Raw genomic sequence first — 18,792 nt, forward strand, 5'->3', positions numbered from 1 at the left:
TTAAATGTACTTATAGAATAATGTCCCTTGCTTTGCTATTTTTGCTATTCTATAAGTACATTTAAGTATATTTAAGTAAGCAAGTATACATTGAAGTACATATAAGAAAGTATGCTTGCTTTGCTATTTTGACCAGAAACTGCATTTTTCAGTCTAATTTCAAGTAGTTGCTACATATGAATCTTGATTTCTGAGTTTTGTTCCATTATTTCTAATAATACCACATAGCAGATCTGTTCTAGCATTTATTTGTTATTTTTTTAAGAAGAGGTGTGTCTTCCCCTGCACACTCACCAGCGTTAACCGGAGCAAGAACTCTGCAAATAAAAAGAGCTACTGTACTGCAGTCCCTGTGGATAAAAGTGGCGAAGCTGCAAATTCCATGACAAATAGTTCAGAAATAATGCGGCAAAAACAAAAGCCTCAAAGAATCCAGATTTCTAATTAACAAGGGTGCAGTGTATTATCTGTGTCCGGTGCAGCTCAGCACGTTTCAGACTGTGGTCTGGATGTGCACAGCAAAGCGTTTTAAAGAGGAAAAATTTGCATAATATGCAAAAAGCTGGTCTTTTGTCAGTTGATGTCTCATTTTCTTAGTGGGCAATATTGAAGAAACGTTTCTACAAACTTTGCTAAAATGCCAGCTCATAACTCTTTCCAAGCTGCTGAGTTTAATTTGCCTCAGTTTGCTGCATGGTGATGCAGTGAGGAACGCCTCATGTACGTGTATCACTGCATCTTTATGGAAATGAAATGCAGCAGCTGTCCTTTAGAAGATGCTCCAAATGCCCCTTAAATACTTGTGGGAATATTTGATATTTATTTTATCCAAGGGAATCTTTAATAAAAGGTGGTGTTTACTTCCGCTTTTATAAATGTATTATATTTATTATAAAGTGCATTAAAGTTGCATTCAGACTGATTTTAAATTAACTCTTTCACAGAAGTCTTACAGACATTTAACTGTGGATAACCTTTCCCTAATTTGATTTTGATGGTCCATTCCTGCCTATTTATAACAAAAAATGCAAATGAATTAAACAAAACACCATAAAAAAGCTAAATCTCCATATTTGTTAAATAATAATATCCCAAACTAGATTGGAGAGTAAATCCTAACAGTCTTGGAGTCTGCACAAAGGTTTTCTCAGAGCTCCAGCACGGTGGTTACCACAGTGTTTTGTTTTTTTTTTTCCTTAAAAACACTGGGTTTTGTCAACGTTTCACCTGACTCCTGCAGTTAAATCATAAATGTTTGAATCCTCTCGACTCGTCTGTAGATACTGTTTCTTATGCTGTCACGTGACAGGAACATATGTTTATGCTCTAGTTAAAGCGATATATGGCGCCATATAGCTAAAATCAATAAAGCCCAGTGAGCTGTGCGGGGGAGATTGCTGAGCCCCGTACTATGAGCTGCTATTAGCTGCAGCACTACTGTAGATTCCTGCTGCTGAATGAGGCACCACGATGAGTTTTTAGAAATTGTGTAACAAGTTTGTTTCAGTCTTTAGACAAGAAGCATGAAACAACTTGGATTGAAACTCATTTGCTTTTCTCTCTTTCTTTTTTCTTCTCTGTTGCAGCCACAACCTGAGATCCACATCATTTCGACACCCAGTGACCGGACAGATTTCAGCAGAAAACACTGAATATTCCTTACATGACAGGTTAGCTCGCCTCAGTGCAACATAAATACATGCATTAATGTTACAAGAACACAGTTGTACATCCAAAACTATTTCAATAGAAAAAAAAACATTTAGCTTCTTTTTTTTATTTTTTTATCAGTTATTGTAAATATAAATAAACTTTGTGCTGTTAGTACATTTGTTTGAACTAATTATATTATAACAGCAGATTTATTTCCTGTGAAATTAATGAAGATGTTATGTTACACAAATAGTCAAAAAGTACAGCTAGGAAAAGTTTTGTTAACCCTTTAGGGTTTATTTATATTATTTATGACATATTCAAATATTTAATTTATTCCAAATATTAATGGCTTAAAATTCATTATTTGATGATAAATTAAAATGTTGAGGTGTATTTATGATTGTAAAATATATTTCTTGAGTTTTAGAAGCTTTTACAGAAACATTATCTAATATTATTTTGAGAAAAGTTCAAAGAAAATAGTTTTTTAACTCATTGAGTCCCATGGAGTCACTGATATGTTCAGCTTTTAACACGTTTAGGGCTTCAGGTTACTATTTTAAATAAAACCTGTTAAATTATATTCAGGATTTGTTTTTCAGAAAGTACATCAATGGTGAATACAATTCAAAAGAGACAAAAGGCTATTACTTTAGCATGTAAAAACAGCTGCTACAGACAGAAGTGATGACCTTAAAACCTTTATTTTATACTATGAATCACTATTTGTCTAGAAAATCAGTTCCAATTAATTTAATATAAATATTCTTTCCATTTTTCTTAATTGAAATTCAGGTAATTTTTTAGGTAATGAATGACTTTCAGTTATTTTTTAATATGAGAATTCACAACATGAAAGTTTAACCTTTCTTTGGATTCCATTGCTATTTATGTAAAGGGTTTTGCATAATCCAAAAACTTTTGTTTTAAGTACATTTTGAGAAAATGAGTACGTGTTTATTTGAATCATATGACAATTTCAATTAAATCGTGAACTTCTCAATATAAATTGAGTTTATTTGATTTTTTGGCAGTGACACCAAGCTCTAAAAATGTTGTTTTTTTTTTCAATTTTGTTGATACACAATTTATGTCATCATGTGATACTGTTCAAGAGTCTTTTTTTTAAATACAAATTGATAAATCTGACCAACCAAAAAAATGTGAGAGCACTTTACTTACTTGGAGGAAGGGAGTTTTTTTAGACTCTATTTTACCAACCCAAAGAATTCAACATTCTTATTAAATAGCTCTTTTCATGCACGTGCATGTCCTAAAGGATGAAAAGGTGTCAAACACAGCATCCTTTCAATTCCATCATAGTAAGATAAGGAAGAAGACACCGACATCCCTTCTTCCACCTTTAGGTGACGTGATATATTTCCTCGCTCGTCCACATGCAACCATAAATCTCCAAGGGGAACTGTACCAATGACAGTGGTTATAAACATTATGAAAGCTTCACATAAAACTCCAGCATCCCCTTGATGCGACAGACACATCCTATAAAAAGCTGGCCGTTGTCCAAGCTGAGTGTAAGGTGACAATGGAGTTTTTTTTTTATCTGTGTTGACTCTTTTACCTTCCCCTTCATTTGTAAGTTTTTAAAAATTATTTTATGACTTTATACAAATGATGTGTTCTTATAAAATGTTGTTAAATCATCATTGCAGTTCACTTCTGCTTGTCAACTAAACATTTTGATTTTCCTTCCTAACAGGTCATTGGTGATGACAAATAATCCATTTTTTATTGATTGGTGTCTCGGTCATTCTTACAACAGCCCCCTCTGCTGTTACAGCGTGCAGTCAGTGTCGGACATGCCCGCTGTTGTGATGGTGGCTCTGCTATAATGCATTGTTTGAACACTGCAGCATCTGTGCTGCAACTAGCGTTTGGGGAGACAGCCCACTTGCAGAAAACCTCAGGAGGCAGCTGGTTGATGAACCCCTCATTTAACAGTTGAGCAGAATAAAAAAATAAGGGGATGCAGAGAAAGGTTCTGACTTCTTTACCAATCATTTTTTGGCATGTATAATACAACAAACAGTTGCAGCCATTTCTTTCATAGAAGAAAGACGCAGGAGCTTGTAGAGGAAAGCATTCCCACGCTGCCTTCAGTAATTGTCTCGAGCCAACAAGCTGCAATATCGACCGAAAATTGGTGGTTTCACATTAGAACAACAAGCACTACACTGCTTTAAATTTACTGTACATGTGTTGTTTCTGACTGCATTGGCTGGAAGCTCAGGGAGCAAAGTCTCAGTTAACTGTTATGCTGCTTTGTGTCAACAAAAACTCCTGTTTTGAGGAACTCACAAAAAAAAGAACAAATGAGAGCTTTTCAATATTGTGTTATCTTGGAATGTAAAATATTTGCATGAACTTTGCAAGGGCAGCAATTGGCACAGATGTTTAGAAGATGGAACGCTCCATGCAAAATTAACTCCAGATAATTAGGAGAAGTCAGCAGCAGCCAGACTAGAGTGCAAACAACCGTCTGAGATGATTTTCTGGATTTAATGCTTAATTTCTAAACGTTTGATTCATCCAATTGTTAAAGCTTTTATAATTTAGTTTTTGTTGGATAAACTTATCAGGTATTAGAATTTACAGTTTTTTGTGTGTAGCATGGAACTGGAAATCTCCAAGGCACAGGTCATTATTGTTGCATTATTTGTTCAAAATGTTAAATATGAGTGGTATCAAATTATGTTTTTAATTAATCCAGTCTATGGAAAATTGTGTTATAGCTTTACTTGAAATGTACAATTTGTCCCCATTTTTTTTCTAAAACTTGGAACAAACATCCATGTGTAGGAGAATAGTAGGTCCATTAACTTCATACTGTAGGCGCATTGACTTAAATAAAATGTGTGAGTAATGATCCAGCACGACTCACATGTGCTGTATCAGCAATGTGAGTAAATGGACATATCCTAATGTGCTCTAGAGTTTTTAGGGGACAAGCGCAGGATAGGCCTGACATTGACAGTAGCAGAGCAGGACATCTTTAAACATTTTGTCATCTTTTGATCTTGAAAATGTAAAGCTGCATTCGCTCTATACTATTCCATGTTATCCAGCTGCAGTAAAATTACTTTGGACTTCTTCCAAGATAACACAAAGTGAAAACCACCACTTTACTTTTCTGTTTTATGTCTATATTGCTGTATTAACTTTTGGTTTTATTTGATACTTTTTAGTCAAAATACAAACAGCTATCAGACCTTTGACAGCTTTCATTTGAAGTCATCTGTAGTGCAGAGATAATTTTTGGTATCTTGTCACTTTGGTCCTTGTTTCATTAATTTTTTTTTATTTTGAAAGATCAACATCTTAAGGTTGATCAGTGCATTGGTCTGTTGTTCTGAGGCGTTGTAGAGCTCTGTTTGGATTTACCCCATGTATTTGACGTAATATTTTGACTGTTTTATTTTTCCACTTTCACCACATCCACTGGAACACCATTGGCTGTGACAGGGCCTGTGTTGGGATCAGGAAGTAGTCACATCCTTTTTATCTGGAAACTCAGCACAGGGCTGGGCTCTGTTTCACAACACATCACTACAGGACAGTAAAAGTTGCTGTTAGGGGATTCTCACACCGTCTCTGATCTTTTGTACCTCTTAATCAAATGCAGTATCAAGACCCGTATGTCCAAGTCAGCGGCCGGTCAGAGATCTCCCAGCATGGTCACACAGTCCTCCAAGGCTGTGAGCTCAGCAGCTGTGGAAGCAACCTCAGGGTCAAAGGTGAGTGCATCTTCTTTTTTAATAGAAAAGGCACCAAGTGCATGTATCTATATCTTTATTTTTTTGTCAATCTTTAGAATATAAAAAAAAGTTAATGTGGGTTGTCAAACATTGCATTGACCATAGCAGAAAAAAAAGGCTAAACAAAACAGTGCCTGTTAACTGAAACAAAAATGGCCAAAAAAGTCAAGTTTATGTAACATGGACATCAGTGATCTTAGCCCTGTTTCACCCACCTTTACTGTTTTTATTCTTTGTTATTGTTTGATATCATCTCTAGAATGAGTATTTGCTTTTGAGAACAGTTGTAGCTCCTAAATATCTTCTGGTAGTGTCAGACTATCCTCATTTTTAGGTTGTGGTCAGACTGAAATGTTTTTTACTAGCACAAAGAAAACAAACCAACAAAGTGTTCATTATGGATTATTATATGTTTGCTCACTCCAATCTTTTTTGTATATGTTTTTAACATGTTTCTGTGGTATTTTCTTATGATGGAAGACTCATATAAAGAAAATTAAGGTTTAAATAGTTGTGAATCAGGAGAAGACAAAAAAAATTCTTATAGAAAAAGGACTGATGTAGTTGCTAAAATTGGCAGTCTCCATTCCAGTGCATCCACTTGCAGAAAAATAGATCCATGTACGTCTTTGTTTTTCTCGTCTAAGCTGACATCTGGCTCAAAACTGTACAGCTGGATGACTCCAAAACTGTTTTATTGCACGGCTAATGTTAGGTTAGGGTTGTGAAGGGCTGTAAGCTAAGGGAGAGAGTGTGAACTGAGGGATGATGGGACATAAGCCCAGGCTTACTTCCTCAACAGTACCGCCCACAATTCAGATGCATGTTTCTAATTAACTCCTTTTGATTTTGTCTAAAAATGTCATACTCATAATTAAAAGACCACCGGAAACGCTTTTGTAATAGATCTGCACATGTTCACATCAGCAGAATGTTTTTATTCCTTATATAGGGTTTATTTTAAGAAGACTCGAGTAAATAATTATTTTTTTTAGAATTCTGAAGGTGTTTTTTTCAATCAATTAACAAAGGTTTTGCAGCAGTGAGCTCTTGTCATGTTCTGGAGCTCAGTGTGTTTGTGATTACTCCACCCCCCTCTGTTAGTGATGGTAATTTTAGAAAAGCAAAGCAAATTGTTCTGCAGTCACACTGAAGCCACCACAGAAATTGAATTAAGCTTGTCGTTTTATCAACCCCCTGCAGAGCTCCAGAGGAATCGCAAAAATACACAGTTTTGGGAAGAGGGATCACGCTATTAAGAGAAACCCCAACATCCCTGTGGTGGTGAGAGGCTGGCTGTACAAACAGGTGAGCTGAGCGTGCACAGTTACTCACACTCCTGTCATGTTGAAGACTGGACTAACACATCAAACACGGATCAAATCAGTCTCAGTGTTAACCTTTCTGTGTAGTTTGTTTTATGATTTTTCTTACTTTGATGACATATACACTAGAACATTTGCAACTAGGTTGAAAATAAGGCAAAATCCTCCTTTTATCATTGCCAAAACAAAAGGAGCAATTATCTTTATAAGACATACTCCTCCATTCTCTCAAGCTAATATGCCAGAAAGCTGGATATTACAGTTTGCAATTAAATGTGTTTCAGCGAGAAAGAGTTATTAAACACTAAGCTTTGCTTTTCCCCATTCTCCTCCAGGACAGCTCTGGAATGCGACTGTGGAAGCGGAAGTGGTTTGTTTTGTCAGACTACTGCTTGTTTTACTACAAAGGTGAGTCTATGAAAAGTGCACTTGGCTAAAGTTTAACAGACAGTCGTGAAATGAGCCTCAGTCCGTCAGCAATCTCCTCCCCTGTCATTTTGATTAATGAACGCCCGAGGTTAGATGCGTGACATCTCCTTCTCTCTTCGGCTTTCACTCCCCCTCACTTCTTCTACCTTATTAACTCAAGTTTTTTATCACAGAATATAATTTCTGCTTGCGTTGCCATAGCATCTACCTCCTATTCCTCATTAATCATCCGGAAGAATACAGTAGATAAATTACACTGTGCTCACAGCGCCACATCCACTCACCTTTCAGCTGTTTTTCTGTTGTGAATTCATGTAAAAATAATCTGCACGTGTGCCTGTGTGTTCCTGTTTTTTAGACAGCCGAGAAGAGACGGTGCTCGGCAGCATCCCTCTTCCCAGTTATGTCATTTCGCCAGTTGAGCTCGATGACCACATAAACCGCAAATATGCCTTCAAGGTAACACTGAAGTGGCACCAGCACAGAGAAAGGCCACCACGTGGCTTGGAAAAATGTGTCCTCCACGAATGATGCTTGTCGCATATTTATGTTTCCCCCTGGACGGCCGCCTGGATCTTGCTTTTTCTCATCATTAAAAAGCATTTGTAGAAAACAAATGCAAAGGATAGTTAATCTGGGGTTTTTATTGATTCATTTTCTAAATAAGTGCATTCATTTTTAATTTTCATTATTTTCTGTATATTTTATCAGCACAAAACACATATGCTCCATTATTTTTGGATATATTTGAATGAGTAAACCTATTTTTAAAATATATATCTTTAGAATTGTTGATTAAGAAATATTAGAAAATTATGTACATTAAATGAATTGATAAAAAACGGTAGGAATGTTACTGTCATAGCAATTTAATTATCAGTGCTAATTTTTTATGACATTCCTGGCACCCTTTAGAGTATTTTATATCTTTTTCTAAATTCTGCCTGAGGAGGGCAGAGTCATTTATGTTCAGCACACGAGAACAGCATCTAACACTTCTTCTGCAGAAGCCGGTGGTTTCTAGAAAGAACAACAGTCCCTGAATGTTTGATGCACAGCTGCTGCTTTGTAGGATTTCTGTTGCAAACCTTTGTTCCTGCGGTTCTTGTTCTTTGATTCTGAGTGCAAACATGTGAGATGCAGGAGCGCAGCAGTGAGGATATGAGTGTGTGTGCTCATGTGATATGAATCTGCTGCTTTGAAGATCAGGGGAGATACAATGGCATTTGTATGATAATGGTGCTGCTTAAAAGATTAATCACACATAAGCCTGTTCGCCGTCTACGCCCTCCCTGCTAGTGACAGAGCGTATATGTAAGGTTAGGAGTGTTAATGAACAGCAGCTTTGCTCTGCCACCCTTTTATTCAAAGACTTCCAGACTCTCACTTAATTCTCAAGGAGCCAGTGTTGGTTTAAAGAATAATACAGTCATTATGTGGCCTTGTTGAGGAAGCATGACAACTGCTTTAAAGTGAATTTTAAGGCAGTTAAGATGAAGTAATGATCAGCGTGGGAGGTTTGATCTGGTAGTAATGGAAGGTATTTCAGATCCATGCTTTATATTTTGCTTTCTTTGTGGAAATGCTGCCGGTGCTACCCATTCTGGTGCCATTTTTGTGTTTGAACGGTCACTGTTCAGCTGTAACTTGTGTTCTCTTACTTTTGCTCATCTCACTGTGTTTCTCTCATTCCCTGTTGGTCAATTGCCTTCCATTGTGACCTGGTGTGTTTGCGTGGGCGGAGTGAGTACTGTTCTCTGCGGGCGGCCGTCCAGAGTCACACAGACTTCCTGTCTTGCATGAATAGGTATTTAATTTCCCTTTAGCCTCATGGGTAGATCATCATTTTCTCCTCATTGTGGTTTATGTCTTGCTAGCTGCTGTCGAATGCACATTTTGACATGTGCATTTGAGTCTTACCTTGAACAAGCATGACTGCAGCAAGTCATCTTTGAGAAATGCCAGAGCACATGAACACATAAATGTGTGTTGTGTATAAAAAACGATCTTGTCTTCAATATTTAGAAGTAGCTCTCTGATTTGTTGTTTTGGCATTACATGTTCGTGAAATAAACCTTCACATTTTCCATTTGTGAGGAAGGATTTTTTTCCTTCTTTTCACATTTTTGCACACAAACTTTATCTGTGCAGGAGTCTACCAATCTCCTATCTTATCATTTTAAGAAACTGCAAAAAGATTCAGAAACCAATTTGCAAAATCTATGAAGACAAAAATTGTGATTTTGAAGTTGAGCGGCTCTGGTATTTGTTCTGTCAAACTGCTTCCCATTTGTTTTTCCATCATCATAGGGGTGGTTTGGTCGGGGTAAAGGTTGAATGCCATATTTTTGTAGAAGTTTTGTCAATTCAGGCCTTAAGAGTTGCTGTCCTGCTTCTTTTCCAAGCGACTCCGTCATTGCAGCTTCACATTGGTGAAAACACCTGATCCAGGTGATTGTCTGAAGATAAGACAGGGATATCTGGAAAATAAACGTGACAGTGACCCTTGAGGCCTTATAGGTTTGGACACCCCTGCTCTAATGTATGTAAATAAGATGCAGATCGACAATTTATGCTAAAAGTATTGTGATTATTTAAAGACCCACTCCAATAAAAATAATCTTTTTTAGGTTTTTTAACATATTTTTGTAGCATTTTTCTCATAATAAAGGACTTATACCAAATAATTTACGATTAAAATTGCATTTCTTAGTATTTCTTAATTCAAATCGTATTGGATCAGACAAACAGATGCTAGAAAAACCTGGCGCTAATGAAGCAACTACTGACTGGCCATTCCAAAGTCCCTTTTACCACTCCGCCCGTTTACGCACTTTCAATTTTTCTCGTTCGAGTATACCTCAGGCTCAAAAATGCATATCTGAGTTGATCTAATATTCCTTTGTTTTTGCGCCGCTAATGATAGCTTGGGGCTATAAGCCTGCGTGCGAGTGCGCAGACAGAGCTCCCAGCGACGGGGAGGGGGCGGGGTTTCTCAGAGTTAACAGTTCCGCCCACAACTCAAAATTGTATTTCTAATGAGCTGCTGCTGCTGACCATAAAATATGTCTTAAAAAATGACAAAGGTTTAAGGATTTTGGCTAAAAACTGCACTGTCATAATTCAAAGACTACTTTGAATGATTTTACAAAAGAAAAAAAATGGTTGGAGTGGGACTTTAAAATAGGTCGGATTTATCCCCCAGCATTAAAGTAAAGTTTTTAAAAAATATATACATATATATCTCAGTCTTAGTCAATTGATCAATTTGTTTCTTGTGTCCTTGTAACCGGACAAAATTACACGTTGCCTTATTTAATTATATCCAAATTTTAAAATAGAATCACATTAGAATAATTTATTGTGAAATACTTTAAAAATCAATCTGAATGCACATTATTTGTTCTACTGGGGTTTTTATGGTCCTTATTTTTAATAGAGCAGTTCAATACAAAATAGTTATGAAACTTTAATCAAAGACAATTGTGCGAATGAAAAAAGAAGAATTTTCATAGAAAGGAAAGCTATATTTAAGTGGAATAAAAATAATTTTTAATGCTTAATAAGCTTAAAATGCTTAAAAGTTCCATCCAATTTCATATTTTTTTTAACCAAATGAAGTTGGGAGGACTTGGTGGAAGTACCATCTAGCTAATAACATTGAGGCAGAAATAATGCAAGTTAATAAAGATAAGCTAATATTTAGGGAATGTGTGTGATCTTTGACTGAAGTGGTGAAAAAAGTTTGTAACTTTTCTTCTTTTCATGAATGTCTGAAGGAAAATATAACCAGTGTGTTGTGCTTTTTGCCCTTTCAGAATCAACAAACTTCTGTTTCTTTTTTCAGTAAAGTGTTGCAGTAAACGCCACTGACAGCTGTCAGTGACAAAGAAAGTTTTTAATTGTTATCATCCCTTGCAGCTTGACTAAAAATCTCCCACGTCTGTCCTCAATCTCTGTCCTAATCTCTCCCTCTGCGATAGGCGAGCCATACTGGAATGCGCTCCTACATTTACAATAAGAACTCTGTGATTGGCTCGCAGGCAGAACACTGTGGGATGCGGACATATTTCTTCAGTGCGGACACGCAGGAGGACATGAATGGTTGGATCAGGGCCATGAACCAGGCTGCACTGATGCAGCAGAGTCACACTGTAAAGAGGTTCGTCTCACTCTACAGAGCACACTTTCCAATTGGTCGATCTTCCACTAGGACTAATGCCACAGCAGATCCTTTTGTATTGAATATTTTTAATTATCTCACAAAAAGATGAGCATTCACCAAGAAAATAACATTTTATGTTGGAATTCAAAGCAAAATCAAACGTCTTGTGCTGCAGGTTCATCTCTTCTTTAGTTCTGGATCACCAATAACCACATTTTGGGTTGAATTTTGTGCAACATGGCTTATGATATTTTTATGATAGTGTGTTGCATTCAGCTGCTGGTGGAGAATTTTTAGAAGATGCAAGAACAATTAGAAACTAGATTTTCTGCAGCAAATAATCAGAATCATTTACAGGAAATGAAGAGAGTAACCTCCTCTGGGACTGCAGCAGTCTTGGTCAATGCTCTGAAAACTATTAAAGCCTATGAAGTAAGCAAGAAGCTGCATATACTCCATAACTAACATTTTCTATGCAATGATGCCACCTAGAGGTTTACATTGTTGTTTTTATATATATGTATATTTCCCTGTATCCATGCCTGCCCTCCACCGAAGTATTATTTTTATAAATGCGTTAAAACAATAGCTAAGTTCTCTAAAAATCTCTTCATTTTTTAGGGTTGCACAATTAGTTAATCTTTGTCAAGACAGTAAATTTAACCTAAAAAATGCAAAATTTTCCATAATATGTTCCAAATATGAGTTATTAATTGATTTTTTTTTGAGAATGTCGTAAGTTTGTCCCTAAAAAAAATGTAAAAAAAGCGGAGAACATTTTAGTTTACAGTTAATTAGTTAAAATGTTTATCGATTGGAGTTTTGCTAGATTGTATTCTATTACTCTAGATCATAATTATTCTGCTCATTTATAAGGAGGTGAGACTAACCTCTAAATATGATCTTAGTCCACTCTGCAAGGGATTGTTGTTCTAACAAATCTTAGTTGTATTGTTTTTATGGTCATTTGGATCAATTTGAACAAGTTCTAGGTCGGTATCCTGAGGGATGACCACCTGATTGTGTAAAAAGAGACTGGAAGCTGTTTTCTTCAAAGTATTAATATATCTTCAAATGTACTATTAAAAGTTTTACTAGGAGAAAAATGGTTTATACAATTGTTTTGTTCATTGGTGAAATCATATTCTTTTATTTTCACCATGTATCAAAATCTTGATATGGAGGAATGTTTTGGTGGATAAAGTTAAATGCCTAAAGTCACTGTTATTCTTAGTAGCATACGTATATATCTATAATTAGTCATGCTATTAATTTTTTGTTCAATTAATTAACCATAACCTGTAAATAAATAATTATTATAATAATGAATACATTTTAATCAAATTTATAACTGCTTAATTTGAGTTATTTTCATTTCAATTTTTGGATATTGTGTCACAGTAAGAGATCAAAATACAACTATAAAGTGGCTTATAAAAACCTTTACTTTTACACCACCAAGGGGAATATTATTCAATATCAACCAATTAACAGTTGGTCTAATTTAACACATAAAAACAGGAGGAACATTTTTCAGATCAATCCAAAAAATACTGGCCACAAATTACCTTAATTCTTTAAATGTTGACATTTTTTATTCCACAGTTAAATTTCCAAAACAATCAGCCCTCCACATACCCCATTAATTTATAATAAATAATAGCTGTGGTGTTGTGGCTTTCTTTTGGGTTGGTTCTGTTAAGAACTATGAAGACATACATTGACTGTCACAGCTGTGACACCACGACCTGCACTGAGGTGGGTTTTCAGTCAAGTTTAAATAAAACATTCATACAAGTAAACAGTTGAAGCTTTGTTTTATATATCTGAGAACACAACAGTTGTTATAGATAAAAAATTAGACTAATGCGATTTTTAAAAAAGCGGCAATTTGTCTGTAATTAATTAATCACAGTTAATGGTATAGTTTGACACCCCTATCTAAAACAGTGAACTTTTACTTTAGCTATGTGTCATCGTTAAACACCTGAGTCCTCAATTTAGACGAATTTCTAACTTTATCAAGAAATCATCAGGTTAAATAATATTTGTCTTCATAGCTTTACTAATTTAAACTTTTTTTTTTTTTTTGCAGAGAGTTGGAAAGGCCAGACAAGACTGCACAGCAAGCGGTCCCACAAACAAACCACGTTCACATCACCCAGAACTCCGCTCAGTCAGAGAAACTTCCCAGGACAGACAGGCAGGAAGCTCAGGATAAAGGCGTCCGGCTGGCTTACGGGGATGAGACGAGGTACAGGCTGGAGATCCAGGGAAAACCCAGTCAGTCTGCCCCGCAAGACAGAGCAGAAAGACTGTCTCCTGACACCGACACAAAGCAAACCGTGATCCAAGTCGCTCTTCCACCAGAGCAGAACGGGAATGTTGTTTTTCAGAGAGGTTTTGTTACAAGGACAGACACTGGAAAGCACGTTCAGAGGAAAAATGCGCTGGCTCAGGTGGAACAGTGGGTCAAAGTTCATAAAGGGGATGCACCAAAGAGGTCAGTCCTTTGACCATCTTTTTTTGATTTCAGTAAAATTAATATTTTCTTGAGGGTTTGTCTCCCTCTAGTGGAGAGAAATTAATCTGTTTATAAATGTGTTATGATCAAAGAATTTTGATTTTAATAATTATAAAAATATTTAATATGATACTCTGATGATAGTTAATATTCATTATATATGAATTTTAAGATTTTCCTGTGATTTTGTGTGTCAGTACCCCCTCTGCTGAGTACAACCTCCCACGGCGGACTCCTCCATTAAAGCCCAAATCCAGCACAGTGGAAACCACCTACCAGTCATTGCCAAAGTCCCATCGTCTCCCATCAGGCAGCAGCTCTCCTCCACTAGCGTGTAACTTGCCCAGCGACTATAAGTACGCCCACGACCGGCTCAGCCACTTCCGAATGTCCTCCGATGACCGAATGGCCACAAAGGAGGGGATGGTGTGGCAGCTGTACGAGTGGCAGCAGCGGCAGCAGTTTCGTCACGGCAGCCCCACCGCGCCCATTTACACCGGGCCGAACTTCACCGACTCCTCGTCCTTCAGAGTTACCGTAGAGATGCCGCGCTCCATCTCTGTCCCTCCATCACCATGCGAAGTGCCACCATCGGTGCCCTCCTCGTTCAAACCCCTCTCCCCGCGAAGGCCGCACACTCCTTCAGACAGACGCACAATTAGACCCCTGGATGAAGTGGGCCTCGGTGACAGCACAAGATCAAGCTCCCCTGGCCATTTTTGCACACATCTGTCCCAGGTAGGACTCCTGTAGAATGAGGATAATTTCTGCCATTTTTTGGTTTAAATAGTTGCAGTAACACGATTAGTCTTTTAAATATAAACAACATTTTTAATATGAACATACTTTTAGTCAATTTAGAAATAAATTGTATTTTAAACCACACGATTAAATGTTCAGTAAAGAAAATTAATGGGGAAATATAGGTTTAAAAAAACAGTAGTTAACAAACAGGACACATCATTTTCCATTTAGTAACTTACTTGTTAATTAAATTAAATTCAGCTTTTTTGTCTCAATGGAAAAAAAAGGGCAAAAAATAGTAGAAAAGAAGTCACAGCTGGAATTAAAAATATTTAGAGTTGGAATTATTCAACTGGCACAACTTTATATAAAATGCATCTTTGACATTTTAATTACCAGTAGTTCCATAGGCAGTGAAATATTTAGATGTGCTCTTGTGCTGCTGGTGGCCTGTATATTTTAGACTTTTTTGTTGGTTATTCCTCACTTTAGAAAGTCCTTCAAATATGTGTGTGTTTCTTTTTTTCTATTTCAAAGTGCAGGCAAATAGTAAAAATGTTACCTGACAGTTGTGTAAGTTTACTTTACATCCAGATTTCTTTCATTTTGTGATACAAAAAAATAATATTTTTTTGTTTCATTCTTCTAGCTTTTGTTTTAATCGGTTTACTGTTGCACACATAAACAAAGCAGAGTGAATTATTGGAGAAGTTAAATTAATATTTTGATACTGTTGCAACTGTTACACATCGCTGTAATATTTTACTGTTTATCTTTGATCTAAGATCAGTGTAGAACAGTAATACAGGAAAGCTCACTTCTATCCTCTTCTCTTCTTCAGAGAGGTTACAGAGAGGGGTTTTTTACATGAAACACAAAGACTCACCTTTTGTAAAGTGGTCATATTTTTTTTAAATTATTTTTAAGTTTTCTTTTTTACAGGTTATCCTACTTGATGTAAAGTGAAATCAAAAAATGCCCCCCAAAAGTCGATATCTATTTTTCCTAAAATAATAATAAACTGCGTCCACTGCTACCTGCTATAAATACTATTTTGGAATAAATTAAAAATAAATAAAAACTGGTGCATTCACAGCAAAAGAACACACCAAGAGTATCTTGTGGTATAATTTGAATCTTACCACAATGTGCATTCATTCTATACATAAAGTTAGCAGTATACTTTTTACAGTGACATTTGTGTAAATCAAAATGTTTGTGAGCTTTTATGCTAATCAGTCAACCACTTTATCCTCTTTCCCATAGTTGTAGATATGATAAAATGTTTGCAGTTTCTAACTATTCAAATTTGGTTCACATGTAAGTAAAGATGATCTGAGAAAATCTCAGGGAAACAGATTTGAATGGCAGTTACAGCATTCTCATCACAAGGAAGCAAAAGCAGCAAAAGTGTTCCCAGACTCGTAACACAGAGACTATCCCAGCTGAGATGCTTGTTTGGAGTATCAAATGGGCAGCCTGGAAACTGTTGGTTTCATGATTTGTTCATTGGGGCTTTAACAGTGTACACAAACAAGCAGGAAACACCAGCCTGTTATTGGCATTGGACTGGAGTAAATTTGATGAATGTGTTTAGCTAAATGACAAAGCTCTCACTCTCACGGTTGCTTTGAAAAGTGGATCCGAGGTGTCTGTGATGTCAATCCATGGTGAGGTCACACCATGGGAAGATTAGCATGGAGAGCCTGAGAAGGCTCCCACTTTTCAACACACACACTTTGATGCTCGTGTGAATCATTTGCACATTCACACAGTCCACACCCAAGCCTACTCCACAGGTGGTGTGTGAGTGTGCTTGAGCGAAAAACATGCCTCCTCAGCCTTTCCCCAAACCCAGTGTAGTATGCACACACGCTCACACAGCAACAACCACCGCCACAGAAGCCGGAGCGAGAGGACGTCCCGCTATCCACACCCTGCGCTGTCTTCCCTCCACACCCTCCACATGTGAACAGATAACCCACCAAACCGTCACCACAGTCGCCGGCGCACACAAGTCTCACAACCGAGCCTATGGCCTCGCACAAGCATAAAAACAAGGCACTAATTACAACCACTGAATGGAGTAATGCACAATTACAGAAAACTCTTGAAAGGAAGTTGTCCTTTTAACAAAGGCAGCCACAGAGCATGTGCAAGCAGGCCGTGTTTGTGGGAACTCCTTTTTCTGTCGGATCTTGGCTTTATTGCACCCGAAGCGGATGGTGCTCTTTGGCTGGAGTGCGCTTAAGTTATAGCAATATGTATGCCTCCATGGAATATCATTAAGAAGTATGTTTTATTAGCGGCTAATCCAATTTGCCCAGGGCTTCTTAGCAGCCTATAAACATCTTTACAGTATCTCAGACATCAGCAGCGGACTCTTTCTTCTGATCTTGCATTTAAATAAAAAACCTTTTATACAGCAAAAAAAATGTGGCATGGGAATCTCAAAGGAGCGGCTTACAGTGCTTCTATTGCTGGTAGCAAACAAATGTTATTTTAAGAAAGCAGGTTTCGTTTAATTTATGGGTTGCTAATTAAATCTCTTGTTGTTTGTGTCCTTTTAAGGTTTTGAAGTGGGCCTGGCTTTTTGCTAATTCTGTGTGTTAAGCAAAAATGTCACATTTTCCGAGCCCTGTAGCAACTGAAACTCTGGGCACACCTTGTTTCAAATAGGAGTTGAGAGTTAGGAGAGGGAGAAAAGATGGATTAAAAAGGAAATCTGCTGTGTAGTCAGAATTGTTTGCAGACTTGGAGGCGATGTTGTAACTTTACAGTGGTGTGATAGAGTGATGGTTTCTGTACTTTTAGCACCGTTGAAGATAACTTAGTGAATCAGGCATTCTGATTTTGGAAACAGAGGCTTTAGCTCAACATGAAAAATGGCTTTTTAAGTCATTTAAGTTGTGGAATTTTGGTTAAAAACTTCATAATCATAATAAAAACGCTACTGGGAACGTTTTCTTTTTTTTTTTAATACAAAAGCATTCATAGGGGGAGTTTAAAGACGATCCTAATACTAGGAGATGTGTTGCGTTTCTCCACAGACTTCCCAAATTCAGAGAAGGTCTGTGCCGACCATGGGATACATCACGCACACTGTCAGTGCTCCCAGCTTGCACGGCAAAACGGTATGTATTTGGAAAGAAAAGGCAATTAAGTTGAGCTTTTTGTGTAGAAAAGTAGAAAGTCATTTGCAGCTTATCACTGAAAGCATAGCTGAGGGGTTTTATTAAATAAAAAGGTTCTAACCTTTGTTCAAGCTTTTAGATTTTAAGTCTCTGAGATCAATAATGGCAGGAACAGCAGTATGCAGGCCTTTGTGCCACTTGGTTCTCTCAGCTACTGTTTTGTCCAAATGTTATCAAATATGTTCTCTCATCCCTCTGTGCTTTCGCTGGCCTCTGCCCCCTTTAACCCGGGCTTGGCTGCAGCCAGAGGAGCTGACTCTGCTCCTCATTCAACTTCGGAGGCACCAGGCCAAGCTGGCTGGTGTACATAGCCCCAGCAATGCATTTGCACACCTGCAGCACCACCAGCACAACGGCCTACTGGGCCACAGCATGCAGGTCAGGGACCCTCATTCTTGCCTCATGCCGCAAAGTGCATCATGGCCCCTCTTTAAGCCCAACTGTTCCTGCGCATCACTTCCTCGTCATCTCGACCATCTAAACTATTTCTATGTGGTTGTATGTATTTATTCAACCATTTTGGCATGGGCTGCACTCTATTTCCTTCACGACCGTGACTTCCTAACAATTGTCACTTCTCTAAAGGAGAATGCCATCAGAGCTTTGTGTGGTGTGTTTTCTTTTGTAACCGGCCACGTTTAAAGCATGTTGTTTGTCAAATGTGCTTGCATTTTCTACTCCTCTTTCTCTCTGTCGGATGAATGAAATAAACAGAAAGTGATCAGCACATTTGTTTCTCTGCACCAATAAATGTTTTGGTTTTGAGGGTCATCATTGTAAAGCAGCTGCAGGTCTCTTGTCCTTCCAGCGTGTGAAGACAGTACAAGACAAATAGAGCACTGTACAGTTGCTTTGGTGCTCAGCAATGAAAACTCCTCCCATTTCCTCGCCATTTCTAGTCATTGTCCATGCTCATAGTGAATTAGAAACCACATCATGGTCAAAACATGTGGTCAAAAATGTTTAATTCCAAACATGA

General features: G+C 37.3%; 1 protein-coding gene across 1 annotated transcript in view; it reads left to right on the forward strand.

Annotated features, from left to right (window-relative positions):
• The window catches only part of plekha7b (pleckstrin homology domain containing, family A member 7b), a 71,097-nt gene that overhangs the window by 30,680 nt on the left and 21,625 nt on the right, over window positions 1-18,792 (forward strand). The window contains exons 4-13 of the mRNA XM_024294776.2: window positions 1,587-1,670; window positions 5,300-5,411; window positions 6,636-6,740; window positions 7,093-7,165; window positions 7,545-7,645; window positions 11,170-11,348; window positions 13,447-13,854; window positions 14,073-14,613; window positions 17,670-17,753; window positions 18,057-18,191. Of these exons, the coding sequence (XP_024150544.1) occupies window positions 1,587-1,670; window positions 5,300-5,411; window positions 6,636-6,740; window positions 7,093-7,165; window positions 7,545-7,645; window positions 11,170-11,348; window positions 13,447-13,854; window positions 14,073-14,613; window positions 17,670-17,753; window positions 18,057-18,191 (1,822 nt within the window). The remainder of the gene's footprint in view (window positions 1-1,586; window positions 1,671-5,299; window positions 5,412-6,635; window positions 6,741-7,092; window positions 7,166-7,544; window positions 7,646-11,169; window positions 11,349-13,446; window positions 13,855-14,072; window positions 14,614-17,669; window positions 17,754-18,056; window positions 18,192-18,792) is intronic.

This window comes from Oryzias melastigma, linkage group LG3, assembly GCF_002922805.2.
Source record: "Oryzias melastigma strain HK-1 linkage group LG3, ASM292280v2, whole genome shotgun sequence".
Classification (NCBI taxonomy): domain Eukaryota; kingdom Metazoa; phylum Chordata; class Actinopteri; order Beloniformes; family Adrianichthyidae; genus Oryzias; species Oryzias melastigma.